Source organism: Hypomesus nipponensis, chromosome 12 (assembly GCF_054491055.1).
Source record: "Hypomesus nipponensis isolate SF chromosome 12, ASM5449105v1, whole genome shotgun sequence".
NCBI lineage: Eukaryota > Metazoa > Chordata > Actinopteri > Osmeriformes > Osmeridae > Hypomesus > Hypomesus nipponensis.
In genome coordinates this window covers 1234833-1247503 of record NC_140372.1, presented here as the reverse complement: position 1 = coordinate 1247503, position 12671 = coordinate 1234833, and the positions used below count along the sequence as shown (strand labels likewise).

The following is a 12671-nucleotide window of genomic DNA, read 5'->3' as shown; positions in this document are numbered from 1 at the left end:
TTTTTGCATAATGTATTTGCAAAACTCATTCGTATTATTATCTTTACTATATTCGTTGCCCAGAAAAGTGAAGAATACATTTCCAAGTTAACCAATGCGCCCTCGAGCTTGTGAGACAAGACAATGTCATTTAATTGGCTAAAGTAGCGGTCAGAGTCAGAAACACTTCGTGAATCGTGACTTGCAGAAAGAGAGCTGGCAGTACGCCAGGAAATAATAAAGCCTCATATTCGTATTTCGTTTGGTCTCAGCATTGATTTTTTGACCCTTGTGTGTTTTATAAATAAAACACCCAAAAATAAGAGAGATATCAGAAGTTTTTTCACCACCCAGAGAGTAAGTAGCTAGCAAGGTCGTTGTTAGTTAGCTAATAGGAGAACTACACACACAGTGCAAACCTGCTAGCCTTACATCACCACCCATTCTACAATGGAAACATGTTTTGAAAGTTGTTAGTGTAGTAGAGCATGTAACTTTTGCTTGTATTAAATCCATCCCTAGCGTCTGCAATCTTTCGACCAGTGTGTTAGCAGCAGCTGGTCTTGTTGAAGCCAGAAGGATAAAGCTAATCTACCCACATAATGGGACCGTGCTAATTAGCCTAGTACCAGCAGACTAGCAACTCAAAAGTAATATTGACTAGTAATAAGTAGTAGATTCCTTGGATAGTAATATGGCTATCCCTGTAATCCCAGAGAGGCCAGCACCAGAGAGGCCAGCACCAGAGAGGCCAGCACCAGAGGCCAGCACCAGAGAGGCCAGTAGCAGAGAGGCCAGCACCAGAGAGGCCAGTAGCAGAGAGGCCAGCACCAGAGAGGCCAGGGGCAGAGAAGCCAGCACCAGAGAGGCCAGCACCAGAGAGGCCAGCACCAGAGAGGCCAGGGGCAGAGAGGCCAGCACCAGAGAGGCCAGGGGCAGAGAGGCCAGCACCAGAGAGGCCAGCAGAGAGGCCAGCACCAGAGAGGCCAGGGGCAGAGAGGCCAGGGGCAGAGAGGCCAGCACCAGAGAGGCCAGCACCAGAGAGGCCAGCACCAGAGAGACCAGCACCAGAGTGGCCAGCACCAGAGAGGCCAGCACCAGAGAGGCCAGCACCAGAGAGGCCAGCACCAGAGAGGCCAGGGGCAGAGAGGCCAGCACCAGAGAGGCCAGCACCAGAGAGGCCAGGGGCAGAGAGGCCAGGGGCAGAGAGGCCAGCACCAGAGAGGCCAGGGGCAGAGAGGCCAGCACCAGAGAGGCCAGCACCAGAGAGGCCAGTAGCAGAGAGGCCAGGGGCAGAGAAGCCAGCACCAGAGAGGCCAGCACCAGAGAGTCCAGGGGCAGAGAGGCCAGGGGCAGAGAGGCCAGCACCAGAGAGGCCAGCACCAGAGAGGCCAGGGGCAGAGAGGCCAGCACCAGAGAGGCCAGGGGCAGAGAGGCCAGGGGCAGTGGCTGGTATCAGGGCAGCATCATGGAGACAGTGTCTGGGGTGATAGTGATTACAGAGCAGCCCTCCACTCTGACAGTGAGCTTGAACAATCAGCACCTTCCTCACTCCTGCTGGCTCCCCCAACACTGCAGGAGACCATCTGATCTGGGATTAGCTCTAATTGGGTGAAACACAATTACCTGCTGCTGAATGATCCTGAGCCCACAGACGTGCTCCAGAAGTAGGCTGGTGCAACTGTCGAACTACGCTGGGGGCAGATGAACCAGGACTACACTGAAACCACTCACTGACTCCACCCACCAGAACGCTGTTACAACTACAATCCTTGATTCTCTGCTGTCATTTCAATAACATCCCTCTGTATGTAGTATCATCTGCGCTTCATACTGGTGTGTAGCTGCTTTAGCTGATTTTATGCATGTATGGTTAAATAAAGGTATCTGGACTTCTTGGTTTAGGTCATGTGCTTGGCCAGTCATGTTCCTCACCAACTAGAGTGAATCAGATTGGTTGATTGAGTTGTAATTTAGAATTTGTGGAAACCCAGATGGCACTAGTTACAATCCATAACAAAATGTCTAGATGTAGCAGAGTTATAGCTGTGGAATACAACATATAGACAGCTCACTTCGTGACATAAACTACAGACCAGGATCACAACAGACCACCTGGAAAAAACATCATTTTCTGGGTAATTGAAACTGTATTTGATAGAGGGTAGCATTAATGTCAGTGGCCCTATTTGAAGCAGCATGTCTACAAACATCTCTCCTAGCCGGGACATCACAGCTGCAGGTCACCAGTTCTGCTAAGCAGTGCTGGGGAGAGCAGGGTGCTTGGATATCAGGAAGTTGTGGAACCAGGTTGGTGTGTCTTACCTCCCCTCCCCCCCCCCCTCCTCCTCAAGCCTCAGGCCTCAGGCCTCAACACAGCATGCAATGTTATTTTCTCCTGTCGGAAAAGACCTACAGCAATCTCTTTTAACCATCAGAGAGGCCCCAGCAGTGGGGAGAGAGGGAGGAAGGAAGGATAGGGAATAGAAAGGAGAGAAGGAAGAGGGAGAGAAAGGGGACATCTGGAAAGAGACAGAGAATGAAAAATGGTTGGAGAGAGAATGTCAGAAAATGGAGGGTTTGACGTAAAGAAACAGGAGTTAAGAAAGAGAGAGGGAGGAGACAGATAGAGAGAGAGGGAGGAGACAGATAGAGAGAGAAGGAGTAGAGACAGACAGAGAGAGAGGGAGGAGACAGATAGAGAGAGAGAAGGAGTAGAGACAGACAGGGAGAGAGGGAGGAGACAGATAGAGAGAGAGAAGGAGTAGAGACAGACAGAGAGAGAGAGGGAGAGACATGAATAGAGGGAAAACTACTGAATAAAAGCATGAGAGAGAGAAGTACAGAGTGAGGGACAGGGGGGAGAGAGAGAGGGATGGAGGGGAGAGAGAGAGGGATAGAGGGGAGAGAGAGAGAGAGAGAGGGAGAGGGATGGAGGGGAGAGAGAGAGGGATGGAGGGGAGAGAGAGAGAGGGATAGAGGGGAGAGAGAGGGAGGGTTAGAGGGGAGAGAGAGAGAGGGATAGAGGGGAGAGAGAGAGAGAGGGATAGAGGGGAGAGAGAGAGAGAGGGATAGAGGGGAGAGAGAGAGAGAGGGATAGAGGGGAGAGAGAGAGAGAGGGATAGAGGGGAGAGAGAGAGAGAGGGATAGAGGGGAGAGAGAGAGAGAGAGATAGAGGGGAGAGAGAGGGAGGGTTAGAGGGGAGAGAGAGAGGGATGGAGGGGAAAGAAAGAGAAAGGGATGGAGAAAAAGCGAGGGTGTCAGAGGCATGCGGGGCTGTCTAGCCGTGTCAGGATGATGAATGAGGGAGCCGGCCGGGCTAGAGGACTCTGATGGAAGCTGCTGAGGGTTACATCACTCTCCTGAGTGTTTGTGAAAGGTTATTAAAGCCACTTAAATCACCAGCGCCCCCGCCCCTCCCTGCTCCTCCCCGCCAGGTGATCAGAGCCTGGGGCTGGTGCAGGGCCAGGGGCCAGGGGCAGGTCACCTGCAGATGTGGGCTTCCTCAGGCTGGTATGAACAGGTGGATGGGTGGAGGTTGTCAAATAAAACACATTTGAACCAGTAACTGGCTTGTGTGGGTTAGGGTTAGTCATTCATCATGGGGGTTGGTTCTTGTGTTTTAAACCAGACTCGGTGACGTGGGGTTGACAGGGACACAGGTGACAGCCAGGCTGCTGCAGGATGTCCTCACACAGCTGGCACTCAGAACCTGTTTACATCTCTGTTTACATCTGTTTATATCTCTGTTTATATCTCTGTTTATATCTCTGTTTATATCTCTGTTTATATCTCTGTTTATATCTCTGTTTACATCTCTGTTTATATCTCTGTTTATATCTCTGTTTACATCTCTGTTTACATCTCTGTTTATATCTCTGTTTATATCTCTGTTTATATCTCTGTTTATATCTCTGTTTATATCTCTGTTTATATCTCTGTTTATATCTCTTCTAGACCAGGGTTAGACAAAAAGGTGTGACATGGTTGTCTTTGGATTGTATTTATGGAGGTTACTTACTGAGTTTGTGGAGGTGTTCAACATCCCTGGCTCAGGTAAAGTGTGTTCAACTTAACAGACTGCGCTAACATCCCTGAAGAAGGAAATATTGTGAAGCTACCTTGAAGAAATCTTTGTGACACAATACTTCTCTCTAGTACGTTTATATCTCATACATTGGTAGGGCTTTCAACATTTTCACAAAGTAGCACAACAAGTAGCAAAGGTCAAGTTTTTTCAGAGTATATTTCTGCTTTCCTTCCCTCCTACTCCCTCCTCTCTTTCTTTCTCTCTTTTCTCTCTGTGAGGGTGTCGAGAGAGGTTTTCTACAGTGAGTGTGCACGTGTGTTTGTGTGTGCATGAGTGTGTGTGTGTGCATGCGTCTGACTGTGTGTGTGTGCATGCGTGTGTGTGCATGCATGTGTGTGTGTGTGTGTGTGCATGCATGCGGGTGTGTGTGGGGGGGGAGGGCACCGGGGGAGAGTGGGGGCTGGAGGTCATTTCATGGACTCTGATTCTCATTTGTCACCCAGCTCAGTTAAATATACAGGGCAGGACGATCGAATGGCGTGTTTCTCTGAGGAAACACCAGCTGGGTGTGTGGAGCTCCCAGACAGCAGAAACACCAGCTGGGTGTGTGGAGCTCCCAGACAGCAGAAACACCAGCTGGGTGTGTGGAGCTCCCAGACAGCAGAAACACCAGCTGGGTGTGTGGAGCTCCCAGACAGCAGAAACACCAGCTGGGTGTGTGGAGCTCCCAGACAGCAGAAACACCAGCTGGGTGTGTGGAGCTCCCAGACAGCAGAAACACCAGCTGGGTGTGTGGAGCTCCCAGACAGCAGAAACACCAGCTGGGTGTGTGGAGCTCCCAGACACCCAGACAGGAGAAACACCAGCAGGAGAAGCCGCACTTCCCCCCTTCCAACAGACACCTGAGGATTGTTGTCTCTGTCTGGGACCTGATCAAGGCTGTCTCCATGGCAATACAATCTGCAAACAGAGTATCTGACTGATTGTGGCCTAGGCGAAGGCGCCAACCCAGGCACACTCATACACACCCCTTCCCCCATCCAACGCCTTCGCCTGCTTGTTCCCCCGGTGTGGCTGGAGGGTCTGTGACCAGCGCCTAGTATGGCTGCAGGTCCAGATGCTGCTTGTCCATACCCCTCCCACCCTCCCAATTGCAAGTCATGTGGTTCTGTAATGTTGTACAATGCATGTGCTTATGTGCTGAGGTGTTTGCCTGCTCCCACACTGTACTCCTCTAGGAGCATAGTCTGGGGTTGCCTTTTTGTCTCCTCTCTCCTCATGTTATGCTGAAAATGTCTTCCCGTCCTGTCTACCCCCTTGTCATGTTTGTGTATTAGAACCTGCAAGTGGCAGCTCGGATCTAAGACGGATTCAAGAGACCGCAGATAGAGTGCAGCTAGTTAGATCAACACTTGTATTATTGTTTTTGTTGATTTTATGTAAAGCACTTTGAGCTGCAATTCTTGTATGAAAAGTGCTATATAAATACAGTCTTACTTACTCAGCAGTACACACAGGAGGACAACATCATCTGGGCCTAATTATTAATAACGATAACTAAATAACAATAATAATGTTTTTCGACCCATTTAGCAGATGATTTGATCCGAGGCGCCGTACAGAAGAGCATTAAAAAACCTATAGCCTCTTATTCTGCCGTGTGACCACTAAGCTGAGCCTACTTTAATGCTGCATTGCTGAGCTGTCCATTCTTATAAAGGCAGACGTGACTGGTGGATGGAGGGGCGGGGCTAGTGACTGGTGGATGGAGGGGCGGGGCTAGTGACTGGGTGAATGGAGGGGTGGGGCTAGTGACTGGTGGATGGAGGGGCGGGGCTAGTGACTGGGTGAATGGAGGGGCGGGGCTAGTGACTGGTGGATGGAGGGCGGGGCTTCTCCTGGACACTCACGTCTCACAGCAGGGTGGGTCTGGTCTCCTGGAGAGCCTGGCTATACGGGGACACCCTGGCAGGGGTCTCCTCCAGGTGAGCCAGCAGCTGCAGGAGGGACAGACGCCTGCTCTCCCTGGCTGTCCCCTCGCTCCGCTCTGAGGATGACAAGGTGCTTTAGCTCGTTCTGGAGCTCAGGGCTGGAAGCTGATTCATTAGATCTTCAACACAATTCAGAATTCAGCTGTGGAATTCTCAAACGTTTCTTACCTGAGTTGCTGGTGTTTGATTGGCTGAGGAGGGTGTTGTGGGAGGGGTCCAGTGTGTCGTGGTCCTTGTCGCTGCTGCAGGACGTACGCCCCTTCAGATCCCGGTCCTGCTCACCAGGAACACAACATCACCATCCTGCTGCCCGCCCACACACCACCATCCTGCTGCCCGCCCACACACCACCATCCTGCTGCCCGCCCACACACCACCATCCTGCTGCCCGCCCACAACACCACCATCCTGCTGCCCGCCCACACACCACAACATCACCATCCTGCTGCCCGCCCACACACCACAACATCACCATCCTGCTGCCCCGCCCACACACCACCATCCTGCTGCCCCGCCCACACACCACAACATCACCATCCTGCTGCCCCGCCCACACACCACAACATCACCATCCTGCTGCCCGCCCACACACCACCATCCTGCTGCCCGCCCACACACCACCATCCTGCTTCCCGCCCACACACCACCATCGTGCTGCCCGCCCACACACCACCATCCTGCTGCCCGCCCACACACCACCATCCTGCTGCCCGCCCACACACCACCATCCTGCTGCCCCGCCCACACACCACAACATCACCATCCTGCTGCCCCGCCCACACACCACAACATCACCATCCTGCTGCCCCGCCCACACACCACAACATCACCATCCTGCTGCCCGCCCACACACCACCATCCTGCTGCCCGCCCACAACACCACCATCCTGCTGCCCGCCCACACACCACCATCCTGCTGCCCGCCCACACACGCCTGTCAAATCACGGACATCACTTCTCTTCGCTGGCTGTTTGGAGACTTGCTCAATGTAGCTTCCTCAGACATACATTCATTTAGTTCTTGAGTTTGTGAGTGCCATTTTGCATTGCTATTAGTAAAATCTTCTTTGATGACGCAAAATGCAGTATTTGAGATCCTTTGTTTAATTAGTCAGCCAGAGGAGGACTCATGGCCCAGCCTGTCATCAACGAGGCTCAGTTCTGTTCTGCAGACACACGTCCCCTGTCCTCTCACCCTGGGCGAGGCTGGCTCCGCTGGGCCTGTGTTGGTGTGTGTGGCATGGGGGGGCAGAGTCACGGGCGATGCTGGATCTGTCTGACTCAGGGGATTCCGCACGTCTGTAATGAACACAAAATAAACAAGTTAAACATGAGAGGAGAACAAGACAGTAGTGATTCATTCCCCCACTCCCACTCCTCACACACCAGGCCATGCTGGAGCCACGGAGAGAGGGGGTGGACTGCCTCAGCACTAATCATCCTGAGAGAATACAACCACATTTATGACTAAGAGTTTAATGAACACTAATAATACATCTGTACCAGCCAACAGGTTATGCTGTCATGCTTCTCGATGTGACCACCTGCTAGTTACAACTATTAATAGTCAAAAAGCATCACCCCCTTGAAGATTTCTGCAAAACAACTTGAGACAGCCCATAATAAACAGCTTGGAGCTGTCATCCGCCATGAATAAGTACCGGGTGATAGGCACAGCCTCTCGTGAATCTTAAAAAGAATCCATTCTGTTCCTGTTCTTTAAAGGCTTTCAACCCCAACGACAGTGTCATTACCAGAGATGAGCCAGCAGACACAACATCACCTGTAAATCTACCTGTCTGTGGGCCTCTAATCTACCTGTCTGTGGGCCTCTAATCGACCTGTCTGTGGGCCACTAATCGACCTGTCTGTGGGCCACTAATCGACCTGTCTGTGGGCCACTAATTGACCTGTCTGTGGGCCACTAATCTACCTGTCTGTGGGCCTCTAATCTACCTGTCTGTGGGCCTCTAATCTACCTGTCTGTGGACCTCTAATCTACCTGTCTGTGGGCCTCTAATCTACCTGTCTGTGGGCCTCTAATCTACCTGTCTGTGGGCCTCTAATCTACCTGTCTGTGGGCCTCTAATCTACCTGTCTGTGGGCCTCTAATCTACCTGTCTACCACCAATAATCTATGTACCAGCAATTGATTTTTGAATTGTGCCTAGACAGACCATTCCTTGACTACTGAAATACTGTAGAATTATGCACGTATATTATGCACTATATATTGTTATATCTGAACGTAATTTTGCATAAAGCATCTTCTAAAGTAGTAAGTGAAACGCTAACCAGCTGCTAGCCTGACCCCTGACCCTGTAGTGTTCACACAGCAGCAGGCTGCTGACAGAGCTCATCTGTGACTCCCTGTGACTCCCTGTGACTCCCTGTGACTCCCTGTGACTCCCTGTGACTCTCTGTGACTCTCTGTGACTCTCTGTGACTCCCTGTGACTGTCTGTGACTCTCTGTGACGCCCTGTGACTCTCTGTGACGCCCTGTGACGCCCTGTGACGCCCTGTGACTCCGTGACGCTTTGTGACTCTGGTCTAGCTATGTCAGCGTCTGGTGCAGCAGAGCTAATGAGCAGGTGTTCTGGAGACACCAGACGACTTGTGAATAAGAGACACGATTATCAATCAAGCTGCGTCCTGGCTGGTTTCCATTTTTCTGGCCCTTAACTCAGTTAAGAGTTCTAGGGGTAATTTTGTTTAAAGTGTCAATGCTTTGTGTCATAGGGACGTTTCACATTACCACTTTTGACAAGGGCAACCGTCTCATTGCAGATTAAACACATCGGTGTTGTGCTCCCCACCGGCAGCACTAATGCATACTTGTCAGTCCACACTTTGCGATTTACGGAATCAACTTTTCGCTTTTTGTTGGGTTTTGTCAGGGGCCACTCACAGGGGTATAAGAACAGACACAGAGGGTAACCCTAACAGACACAGAGGGTAACCCTACAGACACAGAGGGTAACCCTAACAGACACAGAGGGTAACCCTAACAGACACAGAGGGTAACCCTACAGACACAGAGGGTAACCCTAACAGACACAGAGGGTAACCCTAACAGACACAGAGGGTAACCCTAACAGACACAGAGGGTAACCCTAACAGACACAGAGGGTAACCCTAACAGACACTAACCCTAACAGACACAGAGGGTAACCCTACAGACACAGAGGGTAACCCTAACAGACACAGAGGGTAACCCTAACAGACACAGAGGGTAACCCTAACAGACACAGAGGGTAACCCTACAGACACAGAGGGTAACCCTAACAGACACAGAGGGTAACCCTAACAGACACAGAGGGTAACCCTAACAGACACAGAGGGTAACCCTACAGACACAGAGGGTAACCCTAACAGACACAGAGGGTAACCCTAACAGACACAGAGGGTAACCCTACAGACACAGAGGGTAACCCTACAGACACAGAGGGTAACCCTACAGACACAGAGGGTAACCCTAACAGACACAGAGGGTAACCCTAACAGACACAGAGGGTAACCCTAACAGACACAGAGGGTAACCCTAACAGACACAGAGGGTAACCCTAACAGACACAGAGGGTAACCCTAACAGACACAGAGGGTAACCCTAACAGACACTAACCCTAACCCAGACAAGTTTAGTGCTGACAGACTTACCGGAGGAGGCCGGTTTGGGGAGGTGGCTCTGGGCGTCCATGGGGGGGCGGGGGGCCACCATGGGGGCAGACTGGGAGGGGCCCAGGGACGCAAGGATTAGCGCAGGATCTTGGAGGTCCTGGTCGGAGGCAGGGGCCGAGAGGGGCTGGTTAGGAGGGCCTGCCACCCTGTCTGGGCTGGATTCAGACCGGGGGATGTGACGCCCGTTCAGGCGCGAGGCGGAGTCTGGCGGCGGGAATGTTCCAATCCCACTGTCCAGAGTCCTCATCTGACAACTGGAGCCTGAGAGGAGGAGGAGGAGGAGGAGAGGAGGAGAGGAGGAGGAGGAGAGGAGGAGGAGGAGGAGGAGAGGAGGAGGAGGAGGAGAGGAGGAGGAGGAGGAGGAGGAGGAGAGGAGGAGGAGGAGGAGGAGGAGGAGGAGGAGGAGGAGGAGGAGGAGAGGAGGAGGGAAGAAGAGAGGCGCGTGAGGAAGAGGAGAGGAACAGTGGAGGAACACTGGGGACAGAGGCCATGTCAGGACTCACATGCAGAAGGGGTTTTGGGTAAAGAGGGCATCTGGGAGGATCAACACCAAGAGAGAGCAGAAAGATCATTCAGCATGTTGAGCACTTGGGGATTGTTTTGGGATTCTAGGAGCACTCAAGTACAAATGCAGGTGTAGAAGTCTGGTATTTTTTCTTCGAGAGATATGCTTCTTCTGATGTCTTCTATTGTGTCGTTCACACAGTGGGTTATGGTTGGGGTTGGGGTTGGGGTTGGGGTTAGTGAGAGTTGGGGTTAGGGTTAGTGAGAGTTGGGGTTGGGGTTAGTGAGAGTTGGGGTTAGGGTTAGTGAGAGTTGGGGTTGGGGTTAGTGAGAGTTGGGGTTAGGGTTAGGGTTAGTGAGAGTCGGGGTTAGGGTTAGTGAGAGTTGGGGTTAGTGTAGGGTTAGGGTTAGTGAGAGTTGGGGTTAGGGTTAGGGAGAGTTGGGGTTAGGGTTAGGGTTAGTGAGAGTTGGGGTTAGGGTTAGGGTTAGGGTTAGTGAGAGTTGGGGTTAGGGTTAGGGTTAGTGAGAGTTGGGGTTAGGGTTAGGGTTAGTGAGAGTTGGGGTCAGGGTTAGTGAGAGTTAGGGTTAGGGTTAGGGTTAGTGAGAGTTGGGGTTAGGGTTAGGGTTAGTGAGAGTTGGGGTTAGGGTTAGGGTTAGTGAGAGTTGGGGTCAGGGTTAGTGAGAGTTAGGGTTAGGGTTAGGGTTAGTGAGAGTTGCTCACACACAACTGTGAACGTCGTTTGACGGTGGATTAAAAGATCAATTTATAACCTAAACTAAGAATGTGTGTACACCATCTCAAACTGCTACAGTTCATCTTAAAAGTTAATATCCATTCATGTAATAAACCACTGTCTCTAGTTCCAGCAGTATCTTGTTGCAACTACACTGCAGGAATGTAGCCTTTAGGAGGCAGGAGTTAGAGACTGTTAGTCTGGCCACAGTTACCCTTGGAAATTATGGATCCTTTTCAGCCTCTAGATATGGAAGACTATTGTTCTCCTCCCGTAACAACATGTGGTAGTTGATGATCTCCCTTCACTTTCATGGACAACACAAGGACCATCTTTCGTTAGAGATGCTTCCATTTCAACAAACATGACCATCACATCTTCAACCTCCAGTCCAGCCTACTCACAGATCAGGGATGACAGACTATAGCATTAGCCTCCAGATATCAGCAGGACAGCCAAGGTGTTGTTCATGGCTCCCAGACACGGCTGGTTTCAGGGCCTAAACCCACATGGTGCTGCGCCCACAAACCCACCAAGGAAGCCAACTTGCTGATTCATCTCTGCATAATTACAAGCACTTTATCAGCAGTGTTGCACTGTAGCTCTGAAATACGACGTACAATTACAGTAATAAAACCATTTCCAGGGGATCCTGATAAATCTGCACCCACGGGCTGTTCACGGGCTGTTCACGGGCTGTTCACAAGCTGTTTAATGTAATTCCCACTGTATCCAAACAAGGTCCAGTGGGCTCCTTTGGTGTACAGTGGTACAGCTGGTGATAGTGATGGCAGCTATCTGGTGATAGTGATAGTGAGCTAGTGATAAGGAGGGTATTGGAGCTGATGTGCAACAAGCGTATTGTGACAGATGGCTTGTTATGTTCCTGTTAACCTACATGCTGAGAGAGAGACACTTGCTATCCTGAATGTTGATTCCAGGTAGGAGATAGAGAAACATAGAAAGACAGAGCTGGAAAGAGAGAGACAGAGAGAGAGACAGAGAGAGAGAGAGAGAGAGAGAGAGAGAGAGAGAGAGAGAAGAGACAGAGAGAGAGACAGACAGACAGACAGACAGAGAGAAAGAGATACATCACAGAAATGTACAGTATAATTTGTTGATGTGGTTGTTTAAAGATGGCCCAGACTGTACAACTGTACCATGACATAAGAAAGCCTTGCCTGATTTGAATCATATTTCCTCAGACACCAGCCGGCTGCATATTAAACCTGAAGGAGTTGAAGATTGAGGAGAGGCTGGTGTCAAATAGACACTGGTACTGCTGCCTTGTAAACACATAACTCACGCATGACTAACTTATGAGTCATCCAAACATGTCAGAACACATGTCATTGCTTTTGCATGTTACAAATACTGCACACTGCAGACTTCTGACCAGGGTCACATCAGAAGTGCAAAAGTTAGTTCTACATCCTAAAACATTATTTAAGAGCTATGTTGTAACCGGACACAGCAGAATCTGTAGGCAACACTTATTTCATAGTCTGATAAATGTGCTGAGCTGGCAGAGTTAGAAACACCATTCTGTAGAGTTAGAAACACCATTCTGTTAATTCAGAGAACAAAAAACTATTAAGGACTCTTTTTGGCTTGCTTCCATCACATAGTACTAAGTTGAATCAAGCAACATTTTCATGCTTTCAGGAAAATCACTCCACGTCAAAACAACAGACTATTCCAGAACAAGACTCACTAATGGAGCTCAACACCAGGCTGGTCTGTCTGGAAGACAC

At 50.5% G+C, this 12671-nt stretch overlaps 1 protein-coding gene across 5 annotated transcripts in view; it reads right to left on the bottom strand.

Annotated features, from left to right (window-relative positions):
* The window catches only part of LOC146260583 (nck-associated protein 5-like), a 106965-nt gene that overhangs the window by 3763 nt on the left and 90531 nt on the right, over positions 1-12671 (bottom strand). For all 5 annotated transcript variants that reach the window (XM_084668117.1, XM_084668118.1, XM_084668121.1 and 2 more), the window contains 4 exons: positions 9659-9940; positions 7196-7299; positions 6169-6274; positions 5920-6056 (listed from right to left, as the gene is read on the bottom strand). In XM_084668117.1, the coding sequence (XP_084524243.1) occupies positions 5923-6056; positions 6169-6274; positions 7196-7299; positions 9659-9940 (626 nt within the window). In that variant the 3' untranslated portion in view covers positions 5920-5922. The remainder of the gene's footprint in view (positions 1-5919; positions 6057-6168; positions 6275-7195; positions 7300-9658; positions 9941-12671) is intronic.